This window comes from Denticeps clupeoides, chromosome 1 (genome assembly GCF_900700375.1).
Source record: "Denticeps clupeoides chromosome 1, fDenClu1.1, whole genome shotgun sequence".
In the NCBI taxonomy this organism is placed as follows: Eukaryota; Metazoa; Chordata; class Actinopteri; order Clupeiformes; family Denticipitidae; genus Denticeps; species Denticeps clupeoides.
In genome coordinates this window covers 28,823,788-28,850,929 of record NC_041707.1, presented here as the reverse complement: position 1 = coordinate 28,850,929, position 27,142 = coordinate 28,823,788, and the positions used below count along the sequence as shown (strand labels likewise).

The 27,142-nt window shown below is 43.1% G+C and overlaps 1 protein-coding gene across 2 annotated transcripts in view; it reads right to left on the bottom strand.

Moving 5' to 3' along the window:
- The window catches only part of mdga2a (MAM domain containing glycosylphosphatidylinositol anchor 2a), a 163,341-nt gene that overhangs the window by 109,295 nt on the left and 26,904 nt on the right, over window positions 1-27,142 (bottom strand). For both annotated transcript variants that reach the window (XM_028976747.1, XM_028976757.1), the window contains exons 2-4: window positions 22,589-22,728; window positions 7,751-7,925; window positions 5,046-5,242 (exon numbers count right to left, since the gene is read on the bottom strand). In XM_028976747.1, coding sequence (XP_028832580.1) covers window positions 5,046-5,242; window positions 7,751-7,925; window positions 22,589-22,728 — 512 coding nt within the window. The remainder of the gene's footprint in view (window positions 1-5,045; window positions 5,243-7,750; window positions 7,926-22,588; window positions 22,729-27,142) is intronic.

Sequence of the window (27,142 nt, the reverse complement as noted above, 5' to 3'; positions counted from 1 at the left end):
ACACAGATCTCATTATGATCATACAGCAACCCTTAATTTAGGAAATGTGCCTCTGTCTAATTTTAAAGAAAATAAAAGAATTTATTGGAAAAAATTCAATGGCTTTTCACATAGGAAGTGTTTCCCTCTGATTATACTAGAACCCCTTAGTTTGGAGAAATGTGTCATTAATGGGACAAAAAAAAGAAAATTGAATTTATTAGTCTAATTATATAAAACAACTGATTGTCATCACTGTATCATCCTCATAATTTGCAACAACAAATGGACTACGCGGATGAACTATATACAGCTCAAAGAGAATAGATGTGGTCTTCAAATATTATAAGGGCTATTTACTACAAGACTAGAGGGAAACATGAAAATTATGTGGGATAAGAGCACCGGGAAATGTCTGGACTGTGACAATACATCTCATCCCAGGCAAGACATTCAGATCAATGCAGAACAACTCACGAACACAGGTCTTAATACATAAACACACAAAGACACGTAAAAAGGATATGAACAAACAGACCAAAGTAAAATGACAGAATAATGACAAGACACAATGGCCATACATTTATACTAATACTAATGGATGAAAACAAATCATGGTAATCAAACAACATAAACTGTCAGGATTGCCTGCAGCTGGGCTCCACACCTGAATCCAATCCTGACGCCCCATAAATGCCGGAAGTTTCCGCCCGTTCTGGGTCGCTGGCATTTTCGTGAACTCTCTGCATGAACTTGACCTGGTTTCGTTTCATGTGTTTTGAGTTCTGGCAATCGCCACACGCCTACGGGTTAGTTTGAGTTTTTCCCTTTTATTTCCCGTTTTTGGCCACCGCGCCATTGTTTATTTGTATTTCTTTGAGTTTGTTTATTTGTTGTATAATAAAAACCCCGTTCCCAGTATGTCAGACCTCTGCGCTTCCTTCCCTCGTAAGTCCGTAGTCGTGACAGAATGCCAGAGACCCCCCCAAAAGCGCAGAGGTAAAAAGCAGAGGAGAAGAAACGCCGCGAAGGACACAGCCCGGCGCGGCGAACGCGGACACCAGGGGAGAGACGCGCCGCCCGTTCTGGTGGAACGTTTTCTCCCCGAGAAGCCGTGGTACGCGGCGCCGCGTGATGACGTCACCCCCGGGAAACTCCCCGAAACCCGGAAGCGACAACGCCGGCGGGTGAGTGGGCGGAGTGAGGACGTTGGCGTCGGCAGCAGCGAGGAAGTGACGTGGGCAGCGAGCGCAGAAGATGCGACCCCCACGATCTTCGCCATGTCGAGCCAGGAACTCTGCACTCTGCTGGCAAGGCTCCCCGTGGACTGGGACGACACAGACGACGACGAGAGCACGGGAGACGAGAGTTGGGCTCCGCCCATCGCGCCAGTCTGCGATCGTCGCAAGGTCCGTGGGGACCCACGTCACTTCCAGGGGGGTGAGAAGCGGCAACAACGGCGGCGTTCCTCCAGCGAGGAGGTGGGCAGCCTCCAGCCCGAATGGCCAGAGTACTGCCCATGGGAGCTTATCGCGCCATGGGTCCAGGATGTCCGCAGGGTGGACGACCCTTGGAGTCACCGGTGGGAGGACACGGATGACGAAAGCGATGATGACGTGGATTTTCGGTGGGCGGTCGTTGCCGGGATGGCTCCGCCCAGCGTGCGCGTCCGAGATCATCGCGGCGTCCGTGATGACCCATGTGACTTCCGGGGGTACGAGGTGGACACGGACGACGACCAGGATGACGCCGTTTGGGCAGTCGGTGCCGGGATGGCTCCGCCCATCGCGCCCATCCAGGATCGTCACGAGGTCCGTGGAGACCCACGTCCCTCCCAGCAGTGTGAGGAAAGCTGGTGGAAGAGGGCGACGGGAGGTCGCCAGCCAGCAACTGCGCTGCCGGGACTGCCTCGCAGGGAATCCTCCATTCCTGCTCCAGTCGCCGACCCGCCTTCCCTCTGCCCGGACGTTCCCCAGCGAAATGGCAGCGCAGCACCAGCGTCCACACCTGCTGGAGAAGACGTCCACCCCCCTCCACACCACACACCTACCACCATCACCAGCGACGTGCCCAGCCCCATGTGGGACAGCCCAATTGTCCCGGGACCCTTCAGTGGGGCAGCAGACACTGATAAGACCACCACCATCCTCTCGTGTCTGCTTGGGTCAGCATGGGGCTGGAGCACAGCCCTCTGGCAGCAGGGAGAGACAGACAGCAGTTTTCGGGACTTCCAGCAGAGACTGAGGGCGGAGTTTGATCAGCCAGAGCCTGAGCCAGGGATCAAACTCTGCCCCTCCACCACGTCCAGCGCCAGTCAGGATCCGGGGCAAGAAGACCAAGCACTGGCGGGCGACGAGAAGGTCGCACCTCCCGAGATCCTGGCTGTGCCCCCTGAGGAGGTCCTGGAGAGCCCAGAGAGGGAGCCAGACGACCCTCTCTTCTGTCTGTCTCTGTCTGTGTGTGTCTGTGTGGCATATGTGTCCGTATGTCGCCCCCACTTCCCCTCTTTGTGTCCACCAGATGGCGACCCAGCCGCGGAGCCGAACCCCAGGGAGGAGGTTCCTGACCCGAATGTGCTGGTCCAAGGCGAGGTGGACAAGCCCCAAGGTACCCCTAAGTCCAGCCGGGGGGGGTGCTCCCCCAAAGAATTTTTTGGGGGGGTGCAGTTCGGGTTGGGGACTCCTCCTGAGGGGAGGGGAGGTGGGGAAGCGATGGAGCTGGGTCCTCCGGTAGCCAGTGAGGAGGGCGGGCCAGGCATGGGCCTGCGTCTGCCTCCAGAGGGGTGGAGCGCCATAGAGCCCCCGGGTAGGCATGAGGACCCAGCTGGGACAGGCAGGAAGAGGGCCTGCTTGTCCCAACGGACGCAGAAGGGGCTAGCCGGATGGTCTGGCAATGCCCCCCCCTTGGCACCAGGGCCGGGCAGCGAGAGGGGCTGCATAGTCCCAGAAGGCACCAGCCTGGGGTGCCTGGAACAGTCGCCGGAGGCTCTGGGACAATCTCCCTGCGCGGTGCAGGGGGTGACACAAGACGTGTCAGAGGGGACATGTGGAGACAGGGCCCACACGTACCCAGATGGATCGGCCCTGATTATTGTATGCAGGTACGGGAGTCCGGGGCCGCCATGCGGGACCACGGCAGGGAGCCAGGCCGAGGGTCCGGGGCCGCCAAGCGGGACCACGGCGGGGAGCCAGGCCGAGGGTCCGGGGCCGCCACGCGGGACCACGCCGGGGAGCCAGGCCGAGGGTCCGGGGCCGCCACGCGGGACCACGCCGGGGAGCCAGGCCGAGGGTCCGGGGCCGCCACGCGGGACCACGACGGGGAGCCAGCCCTAGGGACCGGGGCCGCCACGCCTGACCACGCCGGGGAGCCAGCCCGAGGGACCGGGGCCGCCACGCCTGACCACGCCGGGGAGCCAGCCCGAGGGACCGGGGCCGCCACGCCTGACCACGCCGGGGAGCCAGCCCGAGGGACCGGGGCCGCCACGCCTGACCACGCCGGGGAGCCAGCCCGAGGGACCGGGGCCGCCACGCCTGACCACGCCGGGGAGCCAGCCCGAGGGACCGGGTCCTCCAAGGGGAGGATACAGCAGGGCAGGAGCCCTGTGGTTGCCGCCGTCCGCCCCGCCGCCTCCACTGATGGTACTGTTGGGGCTCCGAGGACGTAGCCCTTGGAGGGGGGGCTCTGTCAGGATTGCCTGCAGCTGGGCTCCACACCTGAATCCAATCCTGACGCCCCATAAATGCCGGAAGTTTCCGCCCGTTCTGGGTCGCTGGCATTTTCGTGAACTCTCTGCACGAACTTGACCTGGTTTCGTTTCATGTGTTTTGAGTTCTGGCAATCGCCACACGCCTACGGGTTAGTTTGAGTTTTTCCCTTTTATTTCCCGTTTTTGGCCACCGCGCCATTGTTTGTTTATTTGTATTTCTTTGAGTTTGTTTATTTGTTGTATAATAAAAACCCCCTTCCCAGTATGTCAGACCTCTGCGCTTCCTTCCCTCGTAAGTCCGTAGTCGTGACATAAACTAGACAGAGCAGGCATGAAACTCAAATCTCCATGGAATACGTGGGACCGGCATGCCAGAAAATATCCGGAAAGTGGCACGCTTAATATGAGAATAAATGTGCCAATCCATTTTAGAGCTGTAAATCTTGGCCCAAACCAGGGACCGGGTCGGGTCAGCAAGTACCTTTACCTTTCTGAATAATTAGCTGCTTGTAAATTTGTTTCGGTGATTGGCCAAAGTGTTTCAAGTTTAATTTGTTTTATTGCATTTGAACATTTTAATTAAATTTGATTTGATTTGCTATTCTCGACCACTCGACATTAAATGAGTCATTTGAAGCACAAAGGGGATGTCAAAATGGATGCTGAGGAGCTGAAATAGATGCTAAGTGTCATAATCTGAATATTAAGTTTTCAACCTGCTCATTTCTCTACACATTTCCTTTCCTTAGTGATTGTAGTATGCACTAAGAAAGCCAGGGTTCTAAAAAGCTGTACTTTTTAGGCTTGAATATAGCTCTAATACATTTATCCTTGAAAGACCATGCCTTTCATCAAACTATGCCAATTACATATTACTTCCTACATGGTACTGTCTGATGAAAAAGAACATTTACTGTTAACCAGTTAACTAGTAGGCACGTGTCCTTGTCGTATCAATGTCTAATGTGTAGAAACCTCTGGATGCAACATGCAGAACAATGAGTCCCCTAATAAAATGGGCAGCTGTTGAATTTATGGTCAACTATCTGGTCAACTATTTGGAGGGATAAACTAGAAGAAGAAGAAAGTGAAGTGATTGTCACATGTGATGCACAGCACACGGTGCACACAGTGTGGGGACGGTGCTTTGCTCAGTGGCACCTCAGTGGCACCTTGGCGGATCAGGATTCGAACCGGCAACCTTCTGTTTACGGGGCCGCTTCCTTAACCGCTAGGCCACCACTGCCCCAACTAATCTACAGACTTAGATTTGGCACAGATGAAGCTAGTCAACACTAGTTTTGAAAAAATGAATTCATGCTATGAAGGCTGTTGAACTTTTCCCAGACCCCAGTCTCACCTGTGTGAAGAATGGCTCGTAGATCTCCACGCCCTTATCTGAGCCCTGGGAAAGGAACTCCCTGCCACGCCTCCAGCTGTACCGCACCGGAGGGTTGGAGTTGGCGGCACACCGAAGGAACACTGTCCGCTCATAGTAGAACTGTTCCTTAGCCTCCCCAATGCTCTGGTGAACCGTGATTATGGGGTCATCCAAGTCTGCAGGGAAGTGAAATGATTGCCCTTTTAAACAAGTCGCCTTTCCAATTTTTTAACATGAATAAATACATTTTTAAGGATGTTGTTTTAATTGAACAGCACTGTGTCAGTGCAGGTGACAGAATTAAATGATTTAGTGAGTTTCTCTGTACTAAAGAAAATCTGAAGGCAATGTAGAGGCATGGATTTTAATGACCAGAGTTCACTTGGGGCCAAACCGGCTGTCGCTCTAAAGGGTAATCAAATCCTTTGGCCAACGGCAGCAGTCCTCATGATACATTAATAAAAGAGTCTAGGTTAAACTCTATTACAGTTTATTTAGAAATCATCAAATTAACAACATAATACATTATGTACATAATATTTTATACCATCTTCTGATTGAATTCATCTTCTCATCGTTCCCTAATATAAACTCTGTGCCCCATTCAGAACAAGCATAGGCCAGAAATATAATACATAGATGTAAATAATGTAATTTCATACCATCCTAATATCCAGGAAGTATTCACAGCGCATAATTTTTCCACATTTTGTTATCTTACAGCCTTATTCTAAAATTGATTCAATCAATTTTATTTTTCCTTGAAATTCTACACCCAACACCCCATAATGACAATGTAAACAAAGTTCACTTTAGGTTTTGGTAAATTTATTAAAAATAATAAAACAGAGAAAGCTGGAAAAAGTTATTCGGTGTGAATACTTTCCAGATGCACTGTAGTGCCATTATACACAACATTACTGGTGTTGAAATATTAATATTTAAAATGTCATCATCAAAATTAAATATTTAAATAATAATCAGTTGAAATAATCATAGAGATGTTTCATAGAGATGCACCATGTGCTTTTTACAGTCATTTACATCATTTACATTTACAGCATTTAGCAGACGCCCTTATCCAGAGTGACTTACAATCAGTAGTTACAGGGACAGTCCCCCTAGAGCAATTTAGGATTAAGTGTCCTGCTCAGGGACACAATGGAAGTAAGAGGGATTTGAACCTGGGTCTCCTGGTTCTTAGGTGAGTGTTTTACTAGGCTACTAGGCTACTACCATCCTATGACAGTCCACCTTATGACTTTAACTTAAATTAATAACCACCACCTTGTTATACTTCATATTTTTGGATCTCTCAAATGCCAATCATCTGCATGCTGCAAAATGTTGCTTATGCTGATGAGCTGTTTCTGATGGCTAATCAAACAGCAACATCTAAAACTGAGGAGTCAACAAAGACATTGTCTCACTGGGTTGGTTCCAAATTCAGACCTCACGGTGGGAACCCTCAGCTTCTGCCTAACACAGATAAGCCTGTATCCAGAGGCCTGATCTCTGATCTGAGGGTAATGACTGCACTCCCTTCATACCCATCATTCTAACAGTGTTCAACTATATTCAGAGCAGTAAAAACATACACACATAAAACAAACACTCACAACATTATCAAGAAATGTCCTTCCTGTTTCCTATCCCAAATGGTCAGAATATCATTGTCATGAAAATCATATCATGAAAATACACATAGCACATGGGAAACAACATTAATCCTGCTAGTGCATTTTTGTAGGGTCCAGGTCACCCAAGCCTAATAATCGGCACCTGTGGGTGACCCAATACAATGGAACTGTTGAACAAATTTTCCAGGAAGAGGCTATATATATTTATGAGAGGCAACTGGTTATATAAATATATCAAATCCATTTTTCCAGGGTGACTACCTACTAACCATGTTTACTAATCTTTACATTTGGCATGATAAAAAGTGGAAGGCACTGTATATCCCTACAGACCATTGTCTATTTCTGAAACTGCTTTACATCAAAGCATTCTCATTTCATTTTATAATCATCTGCCATGTCTTTGAACACGTTCCAGAGCAATAATTACTCTTCATCTTGAACTCTATTTTTATGATCCAATACCCTGTATTAATCAATAGCTGACTGTTGTACCAATCTCATGAAAAAAATACTGGCACTTTTGATCCACTGCTAAACAATATACTGTATATACGTTTTTGTAGAAATAAGAACACAAACTAAAAGTACACAGGATGGAGCCCCAGCCAGCTGTCAGTCTTTTTCCCCAAATGTGTAATATAGACCCAATTTAAGCGGAGTGCTGATTTATTCAGAAAGTGCTCGCAGGCATTCTTCACAGTAGGTTTACTTCTCTACCAGAGATTAATTTAATCTCTGCTGCATTTCCCTATTGTAAACATGAACTCTGTTTGGTCGCCACTTTACTCACAATGTACATTAATAGAAAGTAGTTTTTGGCAAAAAAACATAATGATGCCTTTTTTTTCAGTTTTTATGTTGTTTTACTATCATTGGTAAGTAAGGTACCTGTGGATAAAAGGAACATTTGAAAGGTGAAGAACAGAGATTGGTACAACAGTCTGGTCTCTCCTCAGGTAATATCTGCATGCATCTGCATGCCTTGTATGACTGCAAAATGTTTGTGTAAATGATGGAGGCAGAGGAGGCATAACCACTCACAGTAGACGTCCACACGTATGGACTTGATGGCCGGCGAACCCAGTCCGTTCTCTGCCTTGCAGTAGTAGCGACCACCCTGGTGCCGTTGGATCTGGCTGATCCGTAGTGTCTCATTAAACACACTGGAGTCCTGAAAGCGATCAGAGGCACTGCCAGCTGTCTTTGTCCATCGAATCTGAGAGACAAAGAGTGAGAATGGGTGAGACCGACAGATTCAGGAGCTCATAGGACAATGAAACTACTGACATTTCTGTTATGTTGCTGTCTGAGCATATTATACTCAAAATAACTCACAGAATTGCTGAGAAATAAATCAAGGCCAATCCATACCCATCCCAATGTGCAAATTAGACAGTCAAAGTGAAAGTGAAGTGATTGTCATTGTGAAACACAAGAAAGTGTCCTCTGCTTTTAACCAATCACCCTTAGTGAGCAGTGGGCAGCCATGACAGATGCCCGGGGAGCAGTGTGTGGGGCCGGTGCTTTGCTCAGTGGCACCTCACTGGCACCTTGGCGGCTCGGGATTCAAACCAGCAGCCTTCAAATTACAGGGCCGCTTCCTTAACCACTAGGTCACCACTCCCCCAAAATCTAAAGTTACAATGACATTTAAAAGCTTGAAAGCTAACACCTGGTTAACAAGACCAGTGCTCTCGCCACTGAGCTATGACACAATTCGATTATCAGCAATCAGCCTGTATTTCCACAAGTGGACACAAGCAAAAGTTCTAAAAAAAAACAGAAAATATCAGGGTCATGGGCGGTGGAGCATATCCTGGGACAATTGCTGCAGGGCGTGGCACCAGCCCACCATAGGGGAACTCAACACATTCTCAACACATACTCTCACACTCAACACACTCTCACAAATATTCAATTTGAAATAAAACATCTCAGAACATTTTTTACTCAAAACAATGCAACTACATGCTCTCATAACTAAAAATGTAAAATATGTGACATTACTTTATGCAGGTAACAAATCAAGGAGGTAGTTGTAGAGTGTGACACTGATGTATCACAGATTTGCTATTCCACAGAGAAAAAAGCATTGCACCTGTGGCTAAATGGGTTATGGATCCACTCCCAGAACCAAATCTCACATTCAAATCACAGAAATGTAGCAGCTGACATGAAAGCCCAGGGTCACTTAAGCTAGCCACAGTTCAGGTATACTGTTTCGATCAATTGAAGAAATAAATGAACAGATAATTCAGGTTATACCAGTGTCACAAGTGTGAAAGCCCCAGTGTGAATAAAAGCATTAAGGTAATCGCTGAAGTCAAATACAGTTGGAATGGACATCTCAAATCCGCACAACAGAGGACTTCAACAAAACCTTCACACGGAATTCTAAATACATGAGATATTGGAAGACCCAGCAGCAGAGACGAGAGCCGGCAAGTCAGTCATCCGTATTCCAGCTGTACGGCCGAGCCAGAGGGGGGAGGGGGGCATAAATGAACATGTGGACCAGCTGGGAAAAGTGTTTGTCTTCCTGCTTACAGCAGGTTGCTGTCGGAAAATAGGCACAGTATTTGTTATTAATTTGTTCCTTTATTAATTTTTGAGCATGTTTGTTTGTCTGCCCCCTCATGTGTAAACGCACACTCTCTCTGTGCCAGACGCACGGCTGAGGGCAGCAAATTGCCCATTCAGCCCTGGCATGGCTCTCGCCGGGGCGCAAGTGAAGGCCTCCTGTGTAGCTGACCTACATTAGTAACAAAACCCCTCTTCATCATCCCAAGACTTCAACCAGAGATGGAAGGCTGTGTGTGTATGTGTGTGTGTGCCAAAAGAGCTTTTAAAACTGCAACAGAGCTGAACTATGAAGAGCCACACTGGGAAGTATATTTAGAGGGCTTATGAGTGTGCATGTGTGTATCTGGGTGTGGATGATCTAATTATTCCATGTTTCTAGATCATTACACTGAGTATATTTAAGGTATAGGTGGAATTTGTGTTAATCCAGGAGATGGTGTGTTAGCATACAAGTATGAGTTTTCTATATGAATGGGTGTGTATTGCATCAAGCTGTCGTTTTAGACTTTATATGTCATGTAAATACTAATTTTAGTCTAGACAAGTTTCCAAGTTTGAGTGTTTTATTTTTATTTTAGTCAGAAATATCCATGAATATTTTAATCTAGTTTAGTCAACAAAAAAAAGAAAACAATTTTAGTCAAATTTTAGTCAATGAATTTTTAATCTCTTTTTTAGTTATTATATTTACCCCAGTCAATATAGTACAATATAGTACCCAGTAGAACAATAACATTTTCTTTAAGTTAAACCCGTCATAGCTAAACCCATCCTCATAAACACACATACACTAAAGAATACACTACATCCATTCCAGACACAGAAGACACTCTGATTTTTTCCATGCTTTTTGACCACACATTTTGTTCTCTGGTCCACTTCATTGTAAAGAACGTGCATCCAAAGATCACTTTGCCGTTTTCTCCCAGCTCATCTATAAGAATTATCTTGAAATCAAATTAATTCCCCAATTGCATATTGCGAAATTGACATCATCTGTTCAACTGGATGAGAGATACAGAAAACAGAAAACATGGTATAATAACACAATTAAACAATTAAAATAATGTCTTGATTTTTCATCAACAATATTACATGATACATTTCATTATAGTTAGTCACATGACCAGCATTTACGTCTTGTCTTCATCACATCAATAATTTTTGTTAAAGAAAATATTTTGTCATAAATTTTGTTGATGAAAACAACACGACAGGTGTGTTTATATTTCAAATGTGCATGCAGATGTGCACCACTGCGGTAGAGAACACTGTTGTGTCTTTGTTGCATGTGTTCTCATGAATACTTGAGTGAGACTGTGTGTGAAAACATTCATCCAGGTCACTACTTATTTGGACATTGACACAGGTTTTTCTCATTTTACATGTTTACTAAAAATGTATCATCATTCTTTGGACAGATGAAACTTTGGACAGGTCAACCTCTACTTGAATTATGGCAAGAAAAAAAGTGTGGAGATGGCTTGGAACAGCCCATGATTTAAAAAAAAAATGACAAGGAGAGTGTAATGGTTTGGGCACTGCACTGTACCACTTTACCATTGCACATATGTGGTTTCTCTGTGTAAACATGTCAGTGCACATAAGTGTGTTTATGTGTGTTGTAGATGGGAGTGTTGATATCTGTACATAGGAGCGTCTGTGTGTGAGTGTATTAATGCTTATCACTGCAATAACAGCCCGCTCAGAAGACTTAGGAGACAAGAAACATATACAATCGAGGGGCTGAATCGATGACAAATCTAATTATACTATGCAGCAGTGTGTTAAAAATGAACAAGTGTTCTTAGCATTTTTGACTTAAACTCCAGTTTCTGAAAGTATTCCTCTTTACCTCATATCCCATTGTTGTTGAGTAATAATATTGCAGTAACTGCACAAAGCTGTATATCATATATTTGGTCTGTTTGTATGTGATCACCCTATGGGAGAAGGAAAGGAGAGAAACCAATAAGGGACTTCTACAGTACACAACTAACGCAATTAGTAAAATTACAATTACAATTGGATTGCTATTCTGCTTGTGGAGGCACAAAAACTCACCCAGGGCCCTCTGATAACAATTAGCAAGTCTAGATCTAAGGAAGCCTTGTCAGTCCATGTGTGTGAATGCAGGTATGTGTAAACGTATACCTTAGAGAAAGCATGCGGGTGTGTGTGTGCAGAAGGGAGGACCATTTACAGCAGGATGGAGTCAGGACCTCTGAGCTGTGTGGGATGAAATCCATTTCATGCCCTGCTGCGGACAGTGAAGGGGGAGCTCATGTTTGCACGCATATTGGTGTTGGTAAGGAATAACACACTAGAATTCATCAGACTTTGCTATGCTAGCTTTCTCCTCAGCCTCGAAAAGAGAGAAAGAGAGGGGGACAGAGAGAGAAGAGCTGCTGGTTAAGTAAAGGTGTTTCACTAAGTCCCAGCAAATATCAGGGACATGTAACTAGTAGAGCATGTAGAACAAGTAGAGCATGAATTACACCTTGTGTTTAACTAATTCACACTTAAAACCTGAATCTGTGCACACTGAGCACTGGTCTACTAACTGCGCTGGCAACTTCATAAATCTCTAATCATCTACTGAGGAGGATTCTCTTAGATTATACGTCATATACGAACACTGGGGGGAGACACTGGGCACAGGGCGGGAACTCACATAGGGCAGAGCACACACACACCATTCACTCACACACTAACACTTAGGGTGGAGAAAGGAAACCAGAGATGCATTAACCAACATGGGCAGAGCATGCAAACTCCATGAAAATCCCACAAGGTTGGGATTAAAACTCCCATGGAGGTGTGAGGCCACAATGCTAACTGTCATGCCACAATGTAATGCACAACCTGTACTAAATGTTCTTATACTTGTGTGTGCACCAGTTACAGGTGTTTAATGTGATACATGCCAAGGGGTGGAATACATATGACCAGTCAGTTTTTGACAATGATGTGCTGAAATTGGGATAAATTGGGATAAAAGATCTGAGTGATAATATTGGATCTTAATGCTCCAATATTAATAGTCCAAGGGGGGACAATCTCCATGCCAGCAACATGGCCAAAGTGTCCTGATTAAGGGATAGCCTACATAGATTTAATGCTATTGTCATGATCCGGACCGGCAGGGGTTACTCCGGATCCGTAGTCCAGACCGGAGTTTCATGTTCGTCTTGTGTAATGTTCCCTGATCGTGTTCACCTGTTGTATATTTATATAATTGTATAAAGCTATCCTATTCGTGTCTGTTCACCGTCAGGTCATTGTGCGTATTTATGTTCCCCTGTCTTGTGAAGTTTGTATTAATCCCCTGTCGCGTGAAATCGTGCGAATGCGTCCTCCTTCATTGCCATGTCCAGCCCACCCGTGACAGCTATGAATGGTCATTCTGAAAGAATACAGAAATAAATGATTTTCAATTAAGATACTTATGAATATTTTACAATGGAAAACTGTTTAGCCTCAACTAAATAATTGATCCTGATCCCTCCGCCTTGCATCAGGAGATAGACAAAGGTCTATGATGCAACCCCTGCCTCACAGTCAACAGATCAGCATATCAGTGCACACCCACCTGATCAGAGTGCTGCTGTGACGTGTGTGCCTGCCTGTGTGCATGTGAATGTGTATGCGTCCGTTTTTGAGACTGTGTGCGAGGGAGAGCTGTGTGTGTGTGTGTGTGTGTGTGTGTGTGTGTGTGTGCTATTTATAAACACTGCCTCCACAGTCTGTCATAAAGCAGGCTGTGCCTCATGAAGCCCACTCACTGTCTGTGGGACCAGCAGCACAAGGAGAGAAATAGGAAGAAAAAGTGGACACAGAGATGTAACAACAGTGGAAATGACTACAAGAGAACAATGCAGGAAAGATAAGTAATGAATGTAAAATAGAGGAGAGATGGCAGAAAAAGAGCGAAAAAAGGACAGTAGAAGGAAGCAAGGGGGAAAACAAAAATGTGCATATGAGCAGCTCTGCTAGAAAAGAACAGAAAAACAAAGATGGAGGCGTAACTTTCACCCCTCATGGTGACAGTCTCTCTCGCCCTCACCCTCTCCCCTCTTAATCCCTAGCTGGAAAAGGAGATGTGGAGGGACACTGTGCACAAATGTCTCACACACGGAACCCCTCTGAGCCTCATTCGCCAAACAGGGGCTTGTCACCTCCATCCCAAGAGGTTTCATTCTTAACTGCCTTTTTGAAGTCCAGCCCTTTTTCTACTCATTTTAACACCACGATCATTCTTGATTTAAATAAGTGGGTTTTTCTGCCTTAACACCCATTACTGCCCTGTCATCGCCATGGCACCCAGATCACAGCTCATCAGCATCACCACCAGTGGCTATATTTAAAGAGAGAGCGAGGACGAGAGAGAGAAAGAGAGAGAGAGAGAGAGAGACTGGTGCTTGGCTGCAATTCAAAAATAGTTCCCTTGTAATTTTTTGAGGGAAAAAGCATAGATTTTCCCTAGATTCCCTCTGTGCTCCTCTGTAAACCAATGCAATGCAAATGAAGCCCTGCAGAGGACAAAAACATCTAAGGTGACTGAACTCTAATGAATTGCAGCATGCATTAGCACCATGTATCTAAGAGATAAGCCGGGAAAGGCTATGTAGTTCAACCAATAGATGCGGTGGGCCACTCTCTAATCAGCAGCTCTAACACCCAGGTTGCAGGCATCCAGACAAATCCCAAAGTTGAGTTCCATCACAGTAAAAGCCACCCTGAAACAGTATGCTATCAGATTGCAATCAAATCACTGTGTTGTCTCCCTTATCTCAGGCTCATGTAATCAGCAAAACAAGGCTGTCCTGTTTTTGAAAGGGTTTCTTGGTTTGGTATGTTCTACATGCATGTAGACATGGCAGGCATGCTTGGCATGAACATGTGCTGCTTGTGTGTAAAGCTCTCTTCATGCAAATGCAATTTTAGCATCAATGTCAATATCAATTAATTGCGCAGCATGAAGAAAACATTCAGCAATTCACATCATGTTCATTAAACCACGTACTTATATAAGTGTATTTTCTGACAGAAAGGCATTTGTTCTCAGTGACATGCTGATTGATTATAGGATGTGTAGCTATTTGTGCCTGTGCACATCTGCATGTTTGCGTGTGTGTGAGACAGAGACAAGCATATTAGAGAGAACCCAGTAAATAGAATAAAAAATGACCATAGAGAACTGAGGAAGAATAAAGTGGTGTCAGGACATTCTTACGCCTGTCAGCTTCTGATAAGGCCCACAGTAAGTTCAGTAGTGACTTCAGAAATTCATCTAGCCTGTGTATGAGTATGTGTGAGCATGGAACAGAGGCCTAAGGATACTCATTTAACTTAACTAGGCTTCTGTGGAGGGTTCAGCCAGAACCACCAACAACACATCTATAGGACCATCTACAGAACCATATTCAAATTAATCCATTATTGTCAACAAATATTAAAGTGTGATTCCAATGGACACCATAAAAGACTGATGATCCTCTGATTGACTATAAACTAAAACATTAAATAGTTACTGAAGTTACAGAATTCAATTATGACAGAATTAATAAGCATAATCTGAAAGTGACAGGAAATAAAACAAAAATACAGACTGCAACACCACTATAAAAACATCAAACCAAACCAAACATAAAATGCTTAAGCTTCTTGGGGGAAAATGGCTTGTTATTTCAAGACTGTCCAAAGGATAAAACAGATAATTATTGTATGTATGCTCAACTGTCAAGGTAGTAGGTGCCGGCATAGACATGGAAGACATAATCACTCAACTGATACATATAAAAGGGGATTTATTACAAACATGGAAACAAAGAATGTATGGGAACACTGGACAGGACACATAACACATGCAATGACCCAATGAAGACATGATACAAACAAGGTAGGTTTATACAGATAACAGAAGGCACAAACACTCAGGAATTGTCAGTCCTTAACATTACAACCTTAACATTAAAACCTACCCAGGATACAAGTATAATGGATTTTATCCCTATCATTTGTGGAATATGAGTATAAGTAAATGAACTTGCAAATGCTAAATAGTTTGATTGATGTGACATGATTGTTTGCACATAAATTTTCAATGTGGTGTCCGTGTTTAGTAAATCCCCTGTCCTGCATTTGCAACCTTTCTTTTTCTGCCCTGCACTGATCCCTGACAGCAACTAGAAAGGGATCTGCTGCACACTGCTTCCCCTCTGTCTGTAGCACTTCACCTCAGTCTGACTGGCAGCAGACAGGAAAGAGCTATTTTAAATAGCCGCAATGGGCAGCAAGTAGTGCAACCATCTTCTGAGAGACATCACGCCCACGCCCAGCCTGTGCCACGCTGATGTGCCTCTCAGCATGAGGGCACCAGAGGTAGCCCTACCAGCAGCCTTGCTGCTCCACTGTTCATTCTGAGACAAGTGTGTGTGCATGTGTGCAGATGTGTAGCCAGGAAAGTGAGTTAATGTCTAAGTGTATGACTGCAAATGGTCGGTATACATTTATTTGGTGTAAACATTTTGTGTCAAGTGTTTTTGCTTCACTGGTTCAGCTCAGTGAAAGGCAGCTGAGTGGCAGGCTGAGCAGAAGATTCCACTGGAAAATTCAGCTGACCAGGCCGCATCATGCAGCAGAGATATCAGCAACACTTCTTCATTACGAGCCACTGCTGCTTGTCATGATGTAGCGAGTGTGTGAAAACAGCCTGTGGTGTTTGAAGTCTTATCTCATTACTTCCCAAAGGCCACCATCCAGCCCCTGAAATAAATGAGAACCTGGAGGAAGGAAACTGTGCTGCAGAGAAAGAGAGAAATGTGGAAAGGGAAAGCAAGGTGTGTGTCTGGGTTCCTCCACATTTCTCTCTTCTCTCTTCTCTCTTTTCACAGGGCTGGCTGTTACTAGGTCATTTAAAGAAAATGTTTCTCATTTTGCTGGCTTCTTAGTGCCTACTTTTTGTTGAATAACTAGTCCTAATGAGGTTTTCAGACAGTATATATATATCTGTGTTGGGCAACACCTTCACTAGGAGAAACTGGCCATTCTGTCTGTTTGATTATTATTTAATTGTTATTTATTAAATTAGACTGGTGTACCTAAAATTAAAAATCAGATGTGTATCAAATACTAATTTTCCCCACTATATACTCAAGTCAATCTACATGGACATCAGAAAAAAATAATCTATTTGTTTAGTACTATAAGCTCAGAAAGCATTTGTGAAGACAAATAAAAAAAAAAAGAGTCATGTTGCACTCATGGTGTGAGCAGTAGTGGATCAAGACAGAGCAAATGCTCAGGCCTTTAAAGAAAAAAATCGCTCTACACTCCAAATCCATCTCCTCCTCACTCAGTCTTGTGAGTGAGGCCGTTCACATACACTTACGGTTACTAAGAAAATAAACTAAGAAAAGCACCATCTTTTCACCTACCTGTATCATAAGAATTCATTTACATACATTTACATATACAGCGTTTATCAGACACCCTTATCCAGAGCGACTTACAATCAGTTGTTACAGGGAAAGTCCCCCTGGAGAAACTTAGGGTTAAGTGTCTTGCTCAAGGACACAATGGTAGTAATGGTAGTCTGCTAAATAACGTAAAGTAAAGTAAAGTAGTAAGTGGGATTTGAACCAGGGTCTTCTGATTCATAGACGAGTGTGTTACCCACTAGGCTACTACCACTCTTCCCTCTACCTCGTCCTTTATAACAGCCTCTTCCTGTACCTCCTGCTTCTAGGCTGTTATAAAGGACGTTTGTGTTTATAGTTGTGCAAATATGGGCTGGTGGTTTATTCCTTGACTAAGGTTTGGTTAAATTGCAAGCAATTGCTGTTGCATTTAAGCAATTGCAAGTGGATGCTGGCCAATTTTGGCTGTTTAAATAGTGTTGTATGGGTCTGATGTGTATAGACACATTATTAATATATCCCTGAAAAAATAAATATTTATGTTGACTGATTGCAGTGTCTGGGTCCACAGGGACGTTGGGTGTGTATATTGTGTAAGAAGCACAGAACGTTATGTGCCTGGAAAGAAAGAGCTATATTTCATTGGCAGAGCTGACTGCTGGGTGTATATATGCTGCGTCTGGTGATACATGTATACATTATATAGTGTATAAGCTGATCTTATACAGGTACTAAAGTGGTGCTGAATATCCCACAGGAGCGCTGATTCATAATAGCAGTACTGTGCACAGCTGTGATTTGCCCTGTGGCCAACTCACTCCTCTCTCTCCATCTTTTCCCTCTGTTTCTCTGACCGACTCTGGAATTGCTCTTTCTTTCTTTTTTGTGGGTGTTTTCTCGTTCAAATGCCGTGCCGCATCATGGCCCAAAGTGGTGGCCTGCCCAGCACTTGGCAGCTAAAAAGCGCTCACCTGGGAATGACTGACGTGTTCCCGCGGGGAGAGGAAGTGTTGGCGGAGCAGACGTGTCAGCTTGGCTGAGCGAAGCTGCATTCTCTGAGGCAGGGCGGGCCACAGAGGCTAACAGAGATTAGTGTCACGACTGCACGTCTGTAGCCCATGTGCCACCACAGCTTCCCCAAAGGAGCAGCTGGTCTGTGTGTTTTTCCACTTTAATGGTCTTGCCGCCAAATATCCATCCATTTCAAACATGACTCACTTGTCAGGAAATGCAGCATTACTCTCAGCATAATCAGCTTAGTATTTCTCTGATACCGCTGCAGAACAGCAGGAAGTATAATGGTTAGTCGAGACCACGTAGATGTGTTTATTTTCAAGCTGTTTCCGTCTCTCGTGAGAAGCATGGAAAAGAAACAGAGGCTCTCTTGGCCCGAGCTGGAGGGTTTTAATAACTTTGATATTAAAGAGCGCAACAGCTGAGATATAAACATACATGCTTCATCTAAGGTCTTCATCCGCAAAGCCTCCATCTGTAACATTTTATAACACATTTTCCTCCTGATGCTTCAAACGTTACATCAGCTCATGTAATATCACTTTATTATGAGCTGAAACAATAACACAGTTTCAAGACCTCATGAATACTGCTGCCATCTACACTAATTGAAGTGGTTTTAAGTGGTTTTTGTGTATTTTAACAATTTATGTTGGACAGGGGTGTCTAAATGCTGCTCAGGTTTTATAATCATTATAAATACAAAAAAACATAAAAACATTTTGAAAAACATTGACTTTTTTCAGAACAATTCTCATTCTCAATACCTGCACATAAATTTTCATGTTATGTTTTATGTTTAGCGACTGGAGAAAAATTTGTGAATCTTGTCCTTCAAATCAGGCTCTCCTCATCTGTCACAGCTCATCGGTATTATTGGGCATTTCTCAAAATTCCATTAAAAATCATACAAATAACAACTAGTGCGATTTGTATTATGATTTTTAGTAATATAAAAATGCACTATTTATTTAGCATAGAGTAAAAAAAGTCTAAACTTATGCTGTGTTGTCCTATATGAGAATCAAGGATTAGTTTTTCTTAAGTTGTACATAGGTTCTGACATCAACTGTGCTTCTGGTCATGTGCTCAATTAAACTTGATACAGACTTGATACAGAAATCTTGCTTAAAAATGTCACAGCTATCAGCCAAATCAATGGTTTGGCCTGCCATAAGCTTAAGCAGGAACTGTAAGTAAACATTTAAATGAACTGTTTTTCCTTCTTGACTATAAAGGGGTTTTATGTTGTGGATGCAGTATATTTATGCAAAAGCAATACTATTCAACTGTGCATGTTAAAATGTTGTTGGGTTGTTTGAGGCTTACATGCAAACCTTTTAAAGACATATAGATTTTCATATTGAGGATAGGTTTGTCTGTGTAACTATACTGGCTATTGGGGCTTTGGCATTATTTTATCAGTCATCCCACCAGACATACAAATGCATCTAGAACACTTGGCTAGGGAACACTTAGGTAAACTTACCTTCCCAGCTTCTAAAATTACAATTAATGACCAAAATGCCAAATACACACTGCTCAAAAAATTAAAAGGAACACTTAAACAACACAATGTAACTCCACTTCTGTGAAAACAAACTGTCCACTTAGGATACAACACTGATTGACAATTTCACATGCTGTTGTGCAAATGGAATATTGGAAATAGTGGAAATTATAGGTGACCACAGACCACTTCTCAGTTTCTATGCTTTTCTCACATGTGACAGACGTGACAGAGTCTGGAGATGCTGTGAAGAACATTGTGCTGCCTGCAACATCCACCAGAATGACTGGTTTGGCAGTGGCTCAGTAATGGTGTGGGGTGGCATTTCTTTGGGGGCCGCACAGCACTCCATGTGCTCTCCAGAGGTAGCCCGACTACCATTAGGTACCAAGACAAGATCCGCAGACCCCTTGTGAGACCATATCCTGGTGCGTTTGGCCCTTCATCCTAATGCAAGACAATGCTAGCCCTCATATGGCTGGAGTGTGTCAGCAGCTCCTGCAAGACGAAGGCATTGATGCTATGGACTGACCCGCCTATTCTTCAGACCTGAATCCAATTGAGCACATCTGGGACCTCATGTCTCGCTCCATTCACCAATGCCAAATTGCAACACAGACTGTCCAGGAGTTGATGTATGCTTTAGTCCAGGTCTGGGAGGAGATCCCTCAGGAGACCATCCGCCACTTAATCAGGAGCAAGCCCAGGCATTTTAGGAAGGTCATACAGGCACGTGGAGGCCACACACACTACTGAGCCTCAGTTTGACTTGTTTTATGGAGATTAGGGCTGCAACTAACGATTATTTAATAATCAATTAATCTGTCAATTATTTTTTTAATCATAGAATCGGATAAAAAACAAAAAAAGCATTCATTTCCAACCCTTTCAAAAACAGAACCAAAATCTTTAGAAAGTGCACAAACATGTTGCTCCTTGATCTGTTATAATAATAATAAAATAAAATAAAAATGGACTAACACAAAAAAAATACACATGTATGCTTTACATCTGCCAAATATAGACTTTTTTTTTAATAAAGTGCCACCTGAGCTGCCAGAACGAAAAATTATTTATAAAAAAATAAAGAACAATACAAATCAGAAAATGTAACAGGATTTGTTTGAATGTCAGAACTTGTTCTCTACACTACACTGCAGATGCACACACTCACAAACTCTCACACTGACACACACAGCTTTTCTAACTTAGTAGTTTTGTCCTGATTTCAGTCCAAATCTCTAAAAAATCTTAAATCAAGATGCATTTACTAGACACATGAAATAGCATAAGAAATTGTCTTGTTTTCTGAAAAAACATCTCAATTAAGTGATTGTTTGCTTAAAACAAGCAAAATTATCTGCCAATGGGGTAAGAAAACTAATCTTAATGATATATAATCTCAAAGAACTTTTAAGCATCACTTAATTTTCTCATGCCATTTTTCTTGTCTAGTAATCTTGATTTAAGATTTTTTAGATATTTGGACTGGAAACGAGACAAAATTACTAGGTAAGAAAAGCTTTTATTGCAGTGTAGCTATACATGACAACAGATTGAAAAATGAATGGTCCAAAAAAGGCTAGTGAATAAAAACACGACTTTAGTCTTTTAATGCAAAGTAACTATAGCACCCCTGCTTTACTACTGTTATTAACGAGCTAGCGCTAACTTGTCATGCTTGTCAAGCTGTAAACATTTACATTTACAGCATTTATCAGACGCCCTTATCCAGTGCAACAATCAGTACTTACAGGGACAGTCTCCCCCTGGAGCAATTTAGGGTTCAATTAAGTGTCTTGCTCAGGGACACAATAGGCGAGTGTGTTACCCACTAGGCTACTACCACCCTCCGTCGTCCAAGCGGAGACGCAGAGAACAGTCCGAACAATGTTTCGTCCCCCCTCCACACACGTAGGTGGCGCTGTAAGTCCCCGTCTAGTTCTCCTCCGCGGCGAGTTAAACACCAGCACCAGGGACATTACGTTCCTCACTTCAAAACTGAACAAAATTAGGATTCTGTAGCGACTTACCCTGCTGCTGAACTCCCTTCCTCCTCATCAAACACGCGTTTCAGGTGCTGGATCATTGCCGTGGTGCTCCTGTGCCATGTCGCTTTTGCATATTTTCGCACAGATTTCTCTGCCTCCGCCATGTATCTTTCTTCTACCTCCGCTCGTTTTTTTATTTTTGCTCCGCGCTGTCTATGAGGCACCAAATTCAACTAGCATCTGTGCGCGAGAGAGAACGAGTGTGTTCACTCCGCTCCGTGCTATTTTTTTAATAATCAAACGTCTCTGCGTCGCGCGACATAACGAATCGATTAGGAAATTGGTTGCCAACTCTTTTAGTAATCGATCTTTATCGATTTAATCGATTCGTTGTTGCAGCCCTAATGGGGATTACATCAAAGTTGGATCAGCCTGTTGTGTTTTTCTGCTTTAATTTTGAGAGTGACTCCAAATCCAGACCTCCATGTGTTGATAAATTTGATTTCCATCAATAATTCTTGTGTGATTGTGTTGCCAGCACATTCAACTATGTAAATAGCAAAATATATAATAATAATATTTCATTAATTCAGATCTAGGATGTCATTTTTGTGTTCCCTTTTTTGAGCAGTGTATATACTTCCAATTTGCAATGTAGTTTGTCAACAGTGTACTACAAAAAAATTATAAATAAACATTATTTAGAACAATCTTTTTTTTCCAGTCGGCCTTTGTGAAACAGAAAGAACTCAAATTCATTAAAGTAGTAGTAGCAATACAAACTGTACTAATACCTGTCAACAAAGCATTAAATATGTATTTAATATTGCAGAAGCAACCATAAATTCAAGCAGATTGTTTACAACATCACTGGATGTGTAGCAGGGGCACCAACAAAACACAGGGCGCACAATCCCACACTATTAACTCACAACTATGGTCAATTTAGAGTACGCCAAGGGCAATGAAAGGCACCCAGGGAGCAGTGTGTGGGGACGGTACCTTGATCAAGGCTACCTCCATGATACCTTGGTGGTCCAGAAATAGAACCCACAACCTTCCAATTACAAGTCCGCTTCCTTACCCACTAGGCCATCACTGCCTCTAATGTGAGCTTATACTAATACAAAAAATGACATAATATCACAATATTATTGTTTATTAATATACAAAAATATAAATTCTCAGATCCAAAGCATGGGCAAAAAAACCTTGTCAGGATTTGGGATTAATGGCAGGTGTAAGTAGAAACTGATTCTGTTGGTATAGCGTAAGAAAAAGGAAACAATATACTGAAAATCAAAAGACTGATATCCAATATAGGAAAACAAAAAGAGATGATGATTCCAGGGACACCCACCTGTGGCCTGGGATGGCCAGTGACCAAGCAGGTCAGCTCAAGTGTCTCTCCCTCTCGGATGGTATAGACCCTCTCTGTGTAGCGCTCCTCTTCAACATTACAGGCGTGGCCCAAGTGAATGATGCGCACCGACGGGGAAGCTGGGGACAAGAGGGGTAAATGATTAGGCAGCAGTTCATAACAGGACTAGTATCCCGATCACATTAAATAAAAAAAATTAAAACTCTGTCCAACAGGTGCATATTATTTTCAATGCCAGCAGACATCCAAGCACTTTTCTCTTCCCACAGTCTCACATTGGCTTTGCCTGTCTGCTGAACTGTAGAGACCCAACACCACTAATTTCCCACCTGAACCACCACAAGTGCAGCGCTGCACTTGTACATCAGTAATCTTTGGTTATGAAGCATTTTGCAAGGTGCCAAGGGTAAAACTCGCTTATGCTGCAGTATTGCAATTTTCTCACTGACGCGCTGTCAGAATCCTGTATGGGTGGATTACTATACTCAGGTGCTCCTCTGAGATGCGCTCTTTTGTTAACAGCAAAAAATGGGAGATTTGCTCTGTGTCATCATTACCTTCTTCTAAAGAAAAGGTAACTGAAGCAGGAAGAGAACAAGCTTCTAAACACAGCGACAAGTAATAAATACTGGAAGACACAAAAGGTGGAAAAGGTGTTTCTGGCTGATGACTGCTGAACATCCTTTTGACAAGAACAAGGTTAAGAGTTCTCCACTGGATGCCAGAACAGAGAGAAAAACAATGCAAATACAAATACTCCGCACCAGCTGGCTGCTCCATACACTGCCCCACTTTTAATCTGCCTATTTTTAGACAGCGACTCATTTTTTTTCTCCCCCCAAATGACACCACTAATATCCCATTGCGTGACGTCAAACATTCCTTTAGCAGCCCCACGCAGAACAGACCCCAAAGGATGATGCAGTGATGATGATGTGATCTTCCAATCATAATCACCGCATTAGAACTGGCTGAAATTCATTGGAGATCTGAGAAGCCAGGCATCTGCTGCCAGAGAAGCATCACCACGGTAGCAGATGGGAAAGCCTTTCAAAAACGAATGGTGCCAAATAATAAATGAGCCTTTTTTTTTATTTCAAAAGCAGACATCTTTATAAACATTTTAACTAAACAACCCCATCAACATCAAGCTGGAAAGCAGAGGGTGCCCACAACTAAGCTGCAGCATCAAATTTTTAAAAATTGTTAAATGTGGCGTAAAAAGTTGCAGAAGCTGAGTGCATTTTACTTTTATGGCAAACTGTATAACATTTCTCCATTATTCAGTTTGACATGAAATGGTACTTTTTGGTATCAAAACTAATTAGAATTCAAGGTATGGCAAAGGTTGAGTTACAGAATGCTAATGTTTGTTGGATTGCTTCCTGCCCACATCAGTCAGATGGAAAGTGTGCTTCTGCCAATTGTTGAATGGCTGAATGGCTGGTGCGACCATGTTGCAGTATAATGGAGCTGGTGTGAGATAATGGAGGTTTGAAGATGGAATGTTGCCAATCAACCCCTACCCAGTGCCCCCGTCTCAGTGTCAGCTGTACAATCTGGCACAAACACAGTATAACTGCACTCACACCTGCATGTTGTACAACTGCTTTCAGCTCATGTTCCCAAATATTTGTTCAGAAGCTAATGGAATTAAGTTCGGTGTCATCGTGATTGTCAAAGCTAAAACTGGAGAGCAAAAAAAACTGTTTTTTGATGTAGAGGTTGTAGTGATAGATGGGTATTGTTCAAGTGACTACTGTAGTCCTGCAGCAAATTAGACAATTCGCTTGTGCCCATTTCTTAAGGAGAAAACACACAACACCTTTCAATACAAGTCAAATCAGAATGAAGAATACAAATCTAATTGGGAATAAATGTGTGCAGAAACTAAACAGAGAGGCAAATTTCCTACACAGCTGCAGGTCACTTTGTTACTATCCCTTCATATCGCCATGAAACAATGTATGAATCAATCAGTCTGAATCGTGAAATATCACAAATAGTCATTATTTAAGATTATGTTATTATCATATATAATGATTTTACACAGATTATTAATTTCTAAAGGCAACTAATCCTGCTCAACTAATGCTGACTTCTTCATTCAAAAGAAGTGTCAAAGGTTATTCCATCCAATTACAATTTAACTATTGCTTTCACCCTCAGCATGGTATAAATGCCTCATGGAGAAAAATAACATTATGCTAAATTGTTTAAAGCGGAGGCTATAACAGAATGAGTCCACTAATATATGTCACAGAGGGTCTGTGATCAAACCTGTTCCTTCTGTTCAGGGAGTCCCAGTAAAGCAGTAATCCTCTTCTGTAGTCTTTCTCACTCTCTCTACCCCTCTCTTTCTCTATCTACCCCTTCCTCCCTCCCTCCCTTAGTCTCGATCGTTCTAATAAAGCACCGGGAAGGGGGATAATAGCCTTGATTGGAGCCACAGGCTCACTGATAATCACTTAGATACACATGGCAGGACATTTGCTGGAAACAAACAGCTCCAGCCTGGTTCACAAATTCCATGCCAGTGGATTAACCCCACCAACCTGGCAACCTCATACACCCACACCACGTACAGTACAGAATTATAATGCTCCCTCAGCAGGGACATATGAGAGGGTGGATACAAGATACAATGAGGGTAGGCATGAAATTACATTGTGTCTATTCTCCAAAATTTGTTCCCTTACTCCCAGAGTGCCTCAATGCAATGACATAGAAAATGACTAGGGGACAGGATATCTGTCTCTGGCAATGAGCCGATAAGGGCATGTAACTGGGCAATGTTACACAACTATGCACACCAAATGTGTTTCTAAACCTTTGTGAGGACCCTTGATATCAACTGTGCAACAAGACTTAAACCTACCTAAATCCCAGATGATTAAATTGTTATCTCTTAACAATAACCATTTTAATTTTTAATCCCAAATGATCCCTAAAATGTAATGCATTTGTCTTGTTGGGCCCTTGTTTCAACAACAAAAAATAAATTCTAAGGCAGAAACATTGTAATGGCACACCAGTGCCAGCTGGTAGGCACATATGAAACATTTGAGAACATATGAAACCACTAGCTCAGGGAGGTTAAGCGCAGCTCAGAAGCAAGCCATTTTGATGAGGCATCTAATTGTCTGATTTTGCTGCCAGAAATCCCAAACACGCAACCTGGCAAATGGCAGGAAGCACAGGAACCCAATGGAACCCCACCCCAAATTTTGGCAGGTCTGCAAGGTGGAAAACTGAAACAACAAATTTCTGAACAGACTTTGTTTACAGCAAGAATAAACCTGCTTAAAAGAAATCTTTTGTAATATTACTTATGGACACAAAAATAACATGTTGCATAGACTTCATGTAAATATCCATCCTATCTGCCACACAATGTCAGAACTAACCTCCTGCATTTTTGATCCCCTCAGACATGTGAATTTTACGATATGCAATGCCCTGATGCCTGAAAATAATTGTGTACTTAGCAAATCGTCAAAGGGTTCCATATCAAACTGAAATAAATCCATTACTATTTAAAGAAACAGATTTTTTATTTCTGCAGAGGTGACCAGCTCCATGCACTTTGGTAAATTGGGGTGTAACATTCACACCATACACTTGCTTTGGCAGAATCTGTTATTTCACATCCGTGACTGAGGTCCTTTTTCCCCCAATCACTCAGTTTAGGTGGCCGACCAGCTCTAGGAAGAGTCCTGGTGGTTTTGAACTGTGCTTATTGGAACCATCAAGATCAAAGCCTGCCTGAGTATAACAGAAGATTCACATAGTACAAGTCTAGCGTTCCAGACACGATCGCCACTGAAATAAAAATGCGAGTATTGTGTGTTCTTTTTTGCTGAGAGGATGTATTGTCCTTTTCACTGTTGCTATCCTAATGCAGTGAGAGGGTGACATTCAGGTGTCAAATATTCTGGCACAGGCCCGGTACTGAAGGTTCTGCCTATCTGGGCACAGGGCTCAGGTGTACTTCCATCCCATAATAATCAGTGCGTCAGTCTCTCTGTTGTGGTAGGAGCCTTCTGCCAGCCCTAGTGAGATGACACAGGGAATTCCACAAACCAGAAAGTTGGATGACTCAAATAGAAAGTCTCTAAAGGCAAATATGTATAGCTCTTTAATAGCATCGTAGTTAACCCTGAATCAATTATTGGTGGTCAGTATAGATTATCTTTTCAAATTAGACAGTACACAGTAAAGATGTTCCACAAAACAACAGGAATCTAAGCCAGTGTTCCCAAAAGCAGGCCAACATGGGGGAAAGTTTTCAATTTAGCAAAAAGGCTTTTTATTCCAATTCCAAGGCTTTTTATTGCAATTCCTTCCATCATGTAGCTGTGCTCTGGTGGCAGGCAGTTTACATTAAGTGCTTCTGAGATGCACTGCAATGCACCATTTATTTTCTACTTAAAGCTTGAAAATATTCTAACAATTCATCTATTCATAACAATGTTTTGAACACAAAAATGTTTAGCCTGAACCACCAATTCATTACATATTCAGTGGCACGTT